Source organism: Tachyglossus aculeatus, chromosome 15 (genome assembly GCF_015852505.1).
Source record: "Tachyglossus aculeatus isolate mTacAcu1 chromosome 15, mTacAcu1.pri, whole genome shotgun sequence".
NCBI classification, from domain to species: Eukaryota; Metazoa; Chordata; class Mammalia; order Monotremata; family Tachyglossidae; genus Tachyglossus; species Tachyglossus aculeatus.
Window position 1 is genome coordinate 26,444,933 of NC_052080.1, and position 12,078 is coordinate 26,457,010.

The 12,078-nt window shown below is 51.5% G+C and overlaps 1 protein-coding gene across 2 annotated transcripts; it reads right to left on the reverse strand.

The window, feature by feature from the left end:
• Nucleotides 1-4,427: 4,427 nt before the first annotated feature.
• Nucleotides 4,428-10,866, reverse strand: NME1 (NME/NM23 nucleoside diphosphate kinase 1). Of its 2 annotated transcripts, XM_038757220.1 has the most exons (6): nucleotides 10,802-10,866; nucleotides 9,455-9,479; nucleotides 7,371-7,500; nucleotides 5,564-5,665; nucleotides 5,288-5,400; nucleotides 4,428-4,617 (listed from the first exon to the last, which is right to left on the reverse strand). In XM_038757220.1, the coding sequence occupies exons 3-6, from the start codon at nucleotides 7,494-7,496 to the stop codon at nucleotides 4,500-4,502; spliced, it is 459 nt and encodes a 152-aa protein (XP_038613148.1). In that variant the 5' UTR covers nucleotides 7,497-7,500; nucleotides 9,455-9,479; nucleotides 10,802-10,866; the 3' UTR covers nucleotides 4,428-4,499. The 2 variants fall into 2 exon arrangements, with proteins under 2 accessions (XP_038613148.1, XP_038613149.1); XM_038757221.1 differs by lacking the exon at nucleotides 9,455-9,479 and having other exon boundaries at nucleotides 10,802-10,834.
• Nucleotides 10,867-12,078: the final 1,212 nt, after the last annotated feature.

The following is a 12,078-nucleotide window of genomic DNA, read 5'->3' on the forward strand; positions in this document are numbered from 1 at the left end:
AGCCAACGATGGAGGAGATGGAGGGACAGTGAGGGGTAATAATAATAATAAGGATGGTATTTGTTAAGCGCTTACTATGTGCCAAGCACTGTTCATTCATTCATTCAATCGTATTTATTGAGCGCTTACTGTGTGCACAGGACTGGACTAAGTGCTTGGAAACTCCAGTTGGGCCACACAGAGAGAGACAGTCCCTAGCCAACGATGGAGGGACAGTGAGGGGTAATAATAATAATAATAAGGATGGTATTTGTTAAGCACGGTGCTTTGCACATTGTAAGCGCTTAATCAATGCCATCATTATTATTATTATGTGCCAAGCACTGTTCATTTCATTCAGTCATATTTATTGAGTGCTTACTGTATGCCGAGCACTGGACTAAGCGCTTGGAAACTCCAGTTTGGGCCACACAGAGAGAGACAGTCCCTAGCCAACGATGGAGGAGGTGGAGGGACAGTGAGGGGTAATAATAATAATAAGGATGGTATTTGTTAAACGCTTAGTATTTGCTAAGCACTGTTCATTCATTCATTCAATCGTATTTATTGAGCGCTTACTGTGTGCACAGCACTGGACTAAGCGCTTGGAAACTCCTGTTGGGCCACAAAGAGAGAGACAGTCCCTAGCCAACGATGGAGGGACAGTGAGGGGTAATAATAATAATAGGGATGGTATTTGTTAAGCACAGTGCTTTGCACATTGTAAGCACTTAATCAATGCCATCACTATTATTATTTTGTGCCAAGCCCTGTTCATTTCATTCAGTCGTATTTTTTGAGCGCTTACTGTGTGCAGAGCACTGGACTAAGCGCTTGGAAACTCCAGTTTGGGCCACACAGAGAGAGACAGTCCCTAGACAACGGTGGAGGAGATGGAGGGACAGTGAAGGGTGATAATAAGGTTGGTATTTGTTAAGCGCTTACTATGTGCCAAGCACTGTTCATGCATTTCATTGTATTTATTGAGCGCTTACTGTATGCAGAGCACTGGACTAAGCGCTCGGAAACTCCAGTTTGGGCCACACAGAGAGAGACAGTCCCTAGCCAACGATGGAGGAGATGGAGAGACAGTGAAAGGTGATAATGAGGTTGGTATTTGTTAAGTGCAGTGCTTTGCACATTGTAAGCGCTTAATCAATGCCATCATTATTATTATTATGTGCCAAGCACTGTTCATTTCATTCAGTCGTATTTATTGAGCGCTTACTGTGTGCAGAGCACTGGACTAAGCGCTCGGAAACTCCAGTTGGGCCACACAGAGAGAGACAGTCCCTAGCAAACGATGGAAGGACAGTGAGGGGTAATAATAATAAGGATGGTATTTGTTAAGCGCAGTGCTTTGCACATTGTAAGCGCTTAATCAATGCCATCAAGCACTTACTATGTGCCAAGCCCTGTTCTAAGTGCTGGAAGTGCTGGGGTAGATACAAGGTAATAATAATAATGGCATTTATTAAGCGCTTACTATGTGCAAAGCACTTTTCTAAGCTCTGGGGAGGTTACAGAGTGATCAGGTTGTCCCACGGGGGGCTCACAGTCTTAATCCCCATTCTACAGATGAGGGAACTGAGGCTCGGCGAAGTGGCTTGCCCAAGGTCACACAGCAGACATGTGGTGCAGGGATCCAGGACTTAGAACAGTGCTTTGCACATAGTAAGCACTTAATAAATGCCATTATTATTATTATTATTATCATCAGGTTGTCCCACGTGGGGCTCACAGTCTTAATCTCCATTTTCCAGATGAGGGAACTGAGGCTCGGAGAAGTGGCTTGCCCAAGGTCACACAGCAGATGTGGTGGAGCAGGGATCCAGCACTTAGAACAGTGCTTTGCACATAGTAAGCGCTTAATAAATGTCATTATTATTATTATTATCAGGTTGTCCCACGTGGGGCTCATAGTCTTAATCCCCATTTTCCAGATGAGGGAATTGAGGCCCGGAGAAGTGACTTGCCTAAGGTCACACAGCAGACGTGGCGGAGCAGGGACCCAGCGCTTAGAACACTGCTTTGCACATAGTAAGCGCTTAATAAATCGATCAATTGATTAATAAATGCTATTATTATTATTATTATCAGGTTTTCCCACGTGGGGCTCACAGTCTCAATCCCCATTTTCCAGATGAGGGAACTGAGGCTCGGAGAAGTGACTTGCCTAAGGTCACACAGCAGACGTGGTGGAGCAGGGACCCAGTGCTTAGAACAGTGCTTTGTACATGGTAAGGGCTTAATAAATGCCATTGTTATTATTATTATTATTAGAACCCGGGCTCTTCCCGCCGAGCCACGCTGCTTCCCAAGTAGCTTGTACTTCCCAGGCGCTTAATACAGTGCTGTGCACACAGTAAGCGCTCAGTAAAGACGATTGAATGAATGAGAGGAGCCAAGTGTGCGGGCTGGGTTGTACACACAAGCTTCTGTCCCCATGTTATTGTGTTTGTCTGCCCTTCCAGCTCCAATAATAATAATAATAATAATAATAATAATAGTACTAATGACATTTTGTTTTGTTGTCTGTCTCCTTCTAGACTGTGAGCCCGCTGTTGGTTGGGGACCGTCTCTATATGTTGCCAACTTGGACTTCCCAAGCGCTTAGTACAGTGCTCTGCACACAGTAAGCGCTCGATAAATACGATTGATTGATTGATTAAGCGCTTACTACGTGCAAAGCACTGTTCTAAGCGCTGGAGAGGTTACAAGGTGATCACGGGGCGTGGGGGGGGGTGCTCAGTCTTCATCCCCATTTTACAGATGAGGGAACTGAGGCCCAGAGAAGTTGTGACTTGATGATGGTGATGATGATGATGATGGCATTTGTTAAGCGCTTACTATGTGCAAAGCACTGTTCTAAGCGCTGGAGAGGTTACAAGGTGACTACGAGGGGGGCTCAGTCTTCATCCCCATTTTACAGATGAGGGAACTGAGGCCCAGAGAAGTTGTGTCTTGATGATGATGATGGCATTTGTTAAGTGCTTACTATGTGCAAAGCACTGTTCTAAGCGCTGGAGAGGTTACAAGGTGATCACGGGGCCGGGGGGGGGGCTCAGTCTTCATCCCCATTTTACAGATGAGGGAACTGAGGCCCAGAGAAGTTGTGACTTGATGATGGTGATGATGATGATGGCATTTGTTAAGCGCTTACTATGTGCAAAGCACTGTTCTAAGCACTGGAGAGGTTACAAGGTGATCACGGGCGGCTCAGTCTTCATCCCCATTTTACAGATGAGGGAACTGAGGCCCAGAGAAGAATAATAACAATAACAATGATGGTACTTGTTAAGCACTTACTATGTGCAAAGCACTGTTCTAAGCGCTGGGGGGGGGGGGGTATAAGGTGATCAGGTTGTCCCACGTGGGGCTCTCAGTCGATCCCCATTTTCCAGATGAGGTAACTGAGGCTCAGAGAAGTGAAGTGACTTGCCCAAGGTCACACAGCCGACATGTGGCAGAGCCCATGACCTCTGACTCCAAAGCCCGGGCTCTTTCCACTGAGTGAAGTGACTTGCCCGAAGTCCCACAGCTGACAGTTGGCGGAGCCAAGATTTGGAACCCATGACTTCCGACCCCAAAACCCCCTCTCCATCCCCCCCACCTTACCCACAGCACCTGTATATATGGATATATGTTTGTACATATTTATCACTCTATTTATTTTACTTGTACATATCTATTCTATTTATTTTATTTTGTTAATGTTTGGTTTTGTTCTCTGTCTCCCCCTTGTAGACTGTGAGCCCGCTGTTGGGTAGGAACTGTCTCTATGTGTTGCCGACTTGTACTTCCCAAGCGCTTAGTACAGTGCTCTGCACACAGTAAGTGCTCAATAAATATGATTGAATGTATGAATAATAATAATGATGGTATTTGTTAAGCGCTTACTATGTGCAAAGCACTGTTCTAAGCACTGGGGAGGTTATGAGGTGATCAGGTTGCCCCACGGGGTGGGGGGGGGGGCTCAGTCTTCATCCCCATTTTCCAGATGAGGTCACTGAGGCCCAGAGAAGTGAAGTGACCGTGCGCAAAGTCACCCAGCTGGCAATTGGCGGAGTCGGGATTTGAACCCATAATAATAATGATGGTATTTGTTAAGCGCTTACTATGTGCAAAGCACTGTTCTAAGCGCTGAGGAGGATACGAGGTGATCAGGTTGTCCCACGGGGGGCTCACAGTCTTCATCCCCATTTTCCAGATGAGGCCCAGAGAAGTGACTTGCCCTAAGTCACACGCCGAGTGGGGATTTGAACCCCAAAGCCCGGGCTCTTTCCCCTGAGCCACGCTGCTTCTCGAAGGCGCGCGATCCGCAGGAGTGAGTGAGTGAGTGATTTTTAGATTGTGTCTCCCCCACGCCCGCCCGCCCGCTCTGCCCGTTCTCCCCACCCCAGATTCGGTGCCGACTCTTGGCAAATCACCACCGCCACCACCACCGCGCCATCTCGAAGGGTCTTTTATTGGGATGGGCAGTGGGGATGGGGATGGGCAGCCGGGCACCGCCCGCCGCCTCACTCGTAGATCCAGTCGCGGGCACAGCTCTGGTACGACACCAACTCCTCCGGCCCGAACCACAGGCCGATCTCTTTCTCGGCGCTTTCCACCGAGTCGCTGCCGTGGATGATGTTCCTGAGGGGGAAGACGGGGAGCCGTAAGCGGACGAAGCGGCAGAGGAGGGTGGCCGTGCCCAGCCGGGGTTTCTCCTCCGGGGGGAGGACGGAAAGCAGGGGGCACGTCCGCTCTGTGACCTTGGGCAAGTTGCTTCAGTGACCTCATCTGTAAAATGGGGATCAGGTTGTCCCACGGGGGGGGGGGCTCACCGTCTTTACTTCTCTGTGACTCAGTTGTAAAATGGGGATTAAGACTGTGAGCCCCAAGTGGGACAACTTGATCGCCTTGTATCCCCCCCGGTGCTTAGAACAGTGCTCTGCACATAGTAAGCGCTTAACAAATGCCATTATTGTTATTATTCCGGTCCAGGATGCGTCGCTTCTCCTCTCCGGGCTGGGAAGACGGTCTCCCCCATCTCTCCCTCCCTCACAGGGGCCCTGCCAGGGTCGCCCGGGGACCGGCAACGGGCAAGCGCTCGACAAAGCACGGGAGGGCGGAAGCTTCTGAGGCCGAGCATCACCTGGGGCAGGATGCCGGGCCGCCTCCCGCCTTTCCCAAGCCCCCTTTCAAGGGAAGAGCAATTCTCCTCAGGGAGAAGAGGAAAGGCAGCCCAGCGGGCATCGCCGACGGCCCCAACTCCGCCCGGTCCCCCACGCTCCCCCGTGGCCGGCCCGGCCGGCGGACGCACCTGCCAACCTGGATGCAGAAGTCGCCGCGGATGGTGCCCGGCTTGGAGTCGGCCGGGTTCGTCTCCCCCAGCATCACTCTGCCCGTCTTCACCACGTTCAGCCCTTCCCAAACCTGTGCGGCGCGGGGGTCAGGCGGGGGACCGGACCGGCCGAGAAGAGACGGACCCCCCCCTCCCCCCGGCACCGAGGGACGATCCCAAAGCAGCCCCCTGACCCCCAGGGAGAAATCGCCCGAGACCGGAGATGATCCCCCTCTGCCCGGCGCCCACGCTCACCATGGCCACGACGGGTCCAGAATGCATGTAGCGCACCAGCCCCGCGTAGAAAGGCCGGTCCTTCAGGTCGAGGTAGTGCTCTTTCAGCAGATCTTCAGACGCCTGCACGGCCGGACAGACGGACGCCGAAAGACCCCGAAAGGTCAGCCCGAGAGGCAGCAGGGGACGGGGCGTGGGGTGGAGACGATAACAGCAATGACGGTATTCGTTAAGCGCTTGCTACGTGCCAGGCACTGTTCTAAGCTCTGGGGTCGATACGAGGTAATCAAGTCGCCCCACTGTACAGATCGGGGAACTGGGGCCCAGAGAATAATAATAATGGTGCTTATTCATTCACTCATTCATTCGTAGATACAAGGTAATCGAGTTGCCCCAGTTTACAGACCAGGGAACTGAGGCACAGAGAATAATAATAATGGTGTTTGTTCATTCATTCATAGATACAAGGTAATCAAGTTGCCCCATTTTACACATTAGGGAACTGAGGCACAGAGAATAATAATAATGGTGTTCGTTCATTCATTCATTCGTAGATACAAGGTAATCGAGTTGCCCCATTTTACAGATCAGGGAACTGAGGCACAGAGAATAATAATAATGGTGCTTGTTCATTCATTCATTCATTCATTCGTAGATACAAGGTAATCAAGTTGCCCCATTTTACACATCAGGGAACTGAGGCACGGAGATTAATAATAATGGTGTTTGTTCATTCATTCATTGATAGATACAAGGTAATCAAGTTGCCCCATTTTACAGATCAGGGAACTGAGGCACAGAGAATAATAATGGTGCTTGTTCATTCATTCATTTGTAGATACAAGGTAATCAAGTTGCCCCATTTTACAGATCAGGGAACTGAGGCACAGAGACTAATAATAATAATGGTGTTTGTTCATTCATTCATTCATTCGTAGATACAAGGTAATCAAGCTGCCCCATTTTGCAGATCAGGGAACTGAGGCACAGAGAATAATAATAATGGTGTTTGTTCATTCTTTCCTTGATAGATACAAGGTAATCAAGTTGCCCCATTTTGCAGATCAGGGAACTGAGACACAGAGAATAATAATAATGGTATTTGTTCATTCATTCATTCATTCCTAGATACAAGGTAATCGAGTTGCCCCATTTTACAGATCAGGGAACTGAGGCACAGAGAACAATAATAATGGTGCTTGTTCGTTCATTCATTCATTCATAGATACAAGGTAATCAAGTTGTCCCATTTTACACATCAGGGAACTGAGGCACAGAGAATAATAATAATGGTGTTTGTTCATTCTTTCCTTGATAGATACAAGGTAATCAAGTTGCCCCATTTTGCAGATCAGGGAACTGAGACACAGAGAATAATAATAATGGTATTTGTTCATTCATTCATTCATTCCTAGATACAAGGTAATCGAGTTACCCCATTTTACAGATCAGGGAACTGAGGCACAGAGAACAATAATAATGGTGCTTGTTCGTTCATTCATTCATTCATAGATACAAGGTAATCAAGTTGTCCCATTTTACACATCAGGGAACTGAGGCACAGAGAATAATAATAATGGTATTTGTTGATTCATTCATTCATTCGTAGATACAAGGTAATCAAGTTGCCCCATTTTACAGATCGGGGAACTGAGGCACAGAGAATAATAATAATGGTGTTTGTTCATTCATTCATTCATTCGTAGATACAAGGTAATCAAGTCGCCCCATTTTACAGATCGGGGAACTGAGGCACAGAGACTAATAATGATGGTGTTTGTTCCTTCATTCATTCACCCCTCGAGAGAGAGAGAGACGGGTCACTCACGTGCACAAACTTCAGGGCCACGAGGCGGAAGCCCTTCTGCTCGAACCGCTTGATGATCTCCCCGATGAGGCCGCGCTGGACGCCGTCCGGCTTGATGGCGATGAAGGTGCGCTCGCTGGTGGCCATCGTCCTGGGGGCGGGGGGCAACCGCAGGCTCACCCACCACACCCCAGGGAGGCCGCGATCCCCCTCGCCCTCTCGGTTCACACTTGGGAGCGTGAGGCCCGCCGACTCCGCCGGATGCTCCCAATCAATCAATCAATCAATCAATCGTATTTATTGAGCGCTTACTGTGTGCCGAGCACCGTACTAAGCGCTCGGGAACTACAAGTTGGCAACATCTAGAGACGGTCCGCGCAGAGTGGAACCCACTCGAGCCCGGGGATCCTTGCCCACTAACTCCCTCTAGACTGTTCATCATCATCATCAATCGTATTTATTGAGCGCTTACTGTGTGCAGAGCACTGTACTAAGCGCTTGGGAAGTACAAATTGGCAGCATATAGAGGCAGTCCCTACCCAACAGTGGGCTCACGCTTTGATCGCGTCTACCAACTCTATTGTACTGTAATAATACTAATGATGATGGCATTTATTAAGCGCTCACTATGCGCAAAGCACTGTTCTAAGCGCCGGGGAGGTTACAAGGTCATCGGGTTGTCCCCAGTGAGGCTCACAGATGAGGGAACTGAGGCCCAGATAAGTTAAGTGTACTGTCCGCCCAACCACTTTGTAATAATAATAATGATGGCATTTATTAAGCGCTTACTATGTGCAAAGCATTGTTCTAAGCACTGGGGAGGTTACAAGGTCATCAGGTTGTCCCCACTGAGGCTCACAGATGAGGGAACTGAGGCCCAGATAAGTTAAGTGTACTGTCTGCCCAACCACTTTGTAATAATAATAATGATGGCATTTATTAAGCGCTTACTATGTGCAAAGCATTGTTCTAAGCACTGGGGAGGTTACAAGGTCATCAGGTTGTCCCAAGTGAGGCTCACAGTCTTAATCCCCATTTGACAGATGAGGGAACCGAGGCCCAGAGAAGTGTACTGTCCAAACCACCCTGTAATAATAATCATAACGGCATTTCTTAAGCGCTTACTATGTGCAAAGCACTGTTCTAAGCGCTGGGGAGGTTACAAGGTCATCAGGTTGTCCCACGTGGGGCTCACACTCTTAATCCCCATTTGACAGATGAGGGAACCGAGGCCCAGAGCAGTGAAGCGTACTGTCCGAACCACTCCGTAACAATAATGACCGCATTTCTTAAGCGCTTACTATGTGCAAAGCACTGTTCTAAGCGCTGGGGAGGTTACAAGGTGACGAGGTTGTCCCACTTGGGGCTCACAGTCTTAATCCCCATTGTACAGATGAGGGAACTGAGGCCCGGAGAAGTGAAGTGACTTGCCGCAAGTCACACAGCTGACAGGCGGCAGAGCAGGGATTTGAACCCGTGACCTCTGACTCCCAAGCCCGGGCTCTTTCCACCAAGCCACAGTGCTTCTCTGTGGGTACCCTGCCCGCAGTAGGCGCTCAGTAAGTGTCACTGAGGGGTTCCTGTCGTGGCTTGGATGGAGGAAGGTGAGGGTTCCTCAGGCCGGTGGTGGTTTGGCCCCGCAACCAGGGTGAACTCCGGGTCCGTCTCCCTGGCCGGGCTTTCAGCTGGGACATGGACAGAGGATCCACTCATTCAATGGTATTTATTGAGCGCTTCCTGTGTGCACAGCACTGGACTAAGCGCTTGGGAAGTCCAAGTTGATGGATGGGAAGTGTGGGGGCGGTGAGGACCCACCAGGGACGGGCCTGGAGCGGCGGGCGAGGGGTCCCTTGGGCCCATGGCGATGGGGGAAGGTAACGGGGTGGGGATGGGGGGGACCCCTCCACACACTTCCCCCCAACACACACACACACACACACACACACACACACACTTAGGTCCTCATCTGCCCTCCCGTAGCCACAGTGGGGATCCCTCCCACCTGGATCCCCCCATCCCCACCCTTGCCTCCCACGGGGACCACCCCCACCCCCCCGAACCCCCACAGGAATTCATTCATTCAATCGTATACACTGAGTGCTTACCGTGTGCAGAGTACTGTACTAAGCGCTTGGGAAGGTCAAGTTGGCAACATCTTGAGACGGTCCCCCCCACCCCTTTCCATGGCCCCCACCAGGACTCCCCCCCCCAACTCCCAAAATTCCCACTGGGGATCCCTCCCACAGCCCCCACAAGGATTCCCCCCCCCCCCACTCCCATAATTCCCAGTGGGGATCCCTCCCACACCCTCCCACAGCCCCCTCCAGGATTCCCCTCCAACTCCCAAAATTCCCACTGGGGATCCCCCCACCCCCTTTTATGGCCCCCACCAGGATTCCCCACCCAACTCCCATAATTCCCACTGGGGATCCCCCCACCCCCTTCCATGGCCCCCACCAGGATTCCCCACCCAACTCCCATAATTCCTACTGGGGATCCCTCCCACCCCCCTCCATGGCCCCCACCAGGACTCCCCACCCAACTCCCAAAATTCCCACTGGGGATCCCTCCCACAGCCGCCTCCAGGATTCCCCTCCAACTCCCAAAATTCCCACTGGTTATCCCTCCCACCCCCTTCCATAGCCCCCACCAGGATCCCCCCCAACTCCCCAAATTCCCACTGGTTATCCCTCCCACCCCCTTCCATAGCCCCCACCAGGATCCCCCCCAACTCCCAAAATTCCCACTGGTTATCCCTCCCACCCCCTTCCATAGCCCCCACCAGGATCCCCCCCAACTCCCAAAATTCCCACTGGGGATCCCTCCCACCCCCTCCCACGGCCCCCACCAGGATTCCCCCCCCAACTCCCATAATTCCCAGTGGGGATCCCTCCCACCCCCTTCCACAGCCCCCTACCAGGATTCCCCTCCAACTCCCCAAATTCCCACTGGGGATCCCCCCACCCCCTTCCATGGCCCCCACCAGGATCCCCCACCCAACTCCCCAAATTCCCACTGGGGATCCCTCCCACAGCCCCCTCCAGGATTCCCCCCAACTCCCCAAATTCCCACTGGGGATCCCTCCCACAGCCCCCTCCAGGCTTCCCAACTCCCCAAACTCCCACTGGGGGTCCCTCCCACCCCCTCCCACAGCCCCCTCCAGGATTCCCCTCCAACTCCCCAAATTCCCACTGGGGATCTCTCCCACCCCCTCCCATAACCCCCTCCAGCATTCCCCCCCAAACTCCCCAAAGGGATCCCCCCCACCCCCTCCCACAGCCCCCTCCAGGATTCCCCCCCCAACTCCCCAAATTCCCACTGGGGATCCCTCCCACAGCCCCTCCCCCAATTCCCAGTGGGGATCCCTTCCACGGCCCCCCCCAGGATTCCCGCCCAAATCCCCCAATTCCCAGTGGGGATCCCCCCCCCATCCCCAGCCTCCCACTCTGTACCCAGAAGCTTCACCGCGTGGGCCCCGGAGTCTGCGTCTGCGCCTGCGCAGCGACACGTGGCCGCCCCCCCCGCCCGGCCCCACGTGACCCCCGGAACGTTTCTCCGCGGGCCCCGCACTCCGGGGAACACTTTCCCGCTCCCCCCACCCCCGTCCCCTCGCCCGACCGGAAGTCGCGTGACGTCACGACCTAACTTCCGGTCGCTGGGGCCTACCCGAAGGGCTGGCCCTCTTTTCAATACCACTAATCATAATGGTGGCATTTGTTAAGCGTTTACTATGTGCAGAACACTGTTCTAATTGCTGGGGGAGGGACACAAGCTGATCAAGTTGTCATTCAGTCGTATTTATTGAGCAATTACGGTGTGCAGGGCACTGTACTAAGCGCTTGGGAAGTACAAGTTGGCAACATGTAGAGACGGTCCCTACCCAACAGTGGGCTCACAGTCTAGAAGGGGGAGACAGACAACAAAGCAAAACATATTAACAGAATAAAATAAATAGAATAGTAAATATGTACAAGTAAAATAGAGTAAGTAAAACAAATAGAGTAGCACTGTACTAAGCACTGGGGGACACACAAGCTGATCAAGTTATCATTCATGCATTCAATCGTATTTATTGAGCGCTTACTGTGTGCAGAACACTGTACTAAGCGCTTTGGCTCAGTGGAAAGAGCCCGGGCTTTGGAGTCAGAGGTCAGGGGTTCAAATCCCGGCTCCACCAGTTGTCAGCTGGGTGACTTTGGGCAAGTCACTTCACTTCTCTGGGCCTCAGTTCCCTCACCTGGAAAATGGGGATTAAGACTGAGCCCCCCGTGGGACAAACTGATCACTTTGTAACCTCCAGTATACAGCACCTGTATAATAGTAAATAAGTACAAGTAAAATAGAGTAATAAATCTGTACAAACATATATACAGGAGCTGCGGGCGGGGGGAAGGAGGTTGGGTGGGGGGATGGGGGGAGGAAAAAGGGGGCTCAGTTTGGGAAGGCCTCCTGGAGGAGGTGAGCTCTCAGTAGGGCTTTGAAGGGAGGAAGAGAGCTAGCTTGTCTCCGCCAATTAATTATAATAATAATGGCATTTATTAAGCACTTATTACGTGGAAATCACTGTTCTAAGCACTGGGGAGGATACAAGGTGATCAGGTTGTCCCAAGGGGGGCTCACAGTCTTAATCCCCATCTTACAGCTGAGGCAACTGAGGCCCAGAGAAGTGAACTGACTTGCCCAAAGTCACACAGCTAAGTGGCGGAGTCAGGATTTGAACCCATGACCT

Bases quoted from the DNA above. Each gene is read 5' to 3' on its own strand.
- NME1 (XM_038757220.1), bottom strand. From the start codon at position 7,496: ATGGCCACCAGCGAGCGCACCTTCATCGCCATCAAGCCGGACGGCGTC. The intron at 5,401-5,563 runs GTGAGCGTGGGC...CGCGCCGCACAG, and splicing joins CTGGACCCGTCGTGGCCATG to GTTTGGGAAGGGCTGAACGT. The intron at 4,618-5,287 runs GTGCGTCCGCCG...CTTCCCCCTCAG, and splicing joins TTCTGCATCCAGGTTGGCAG to GAACATCATCCACGGCAGCG.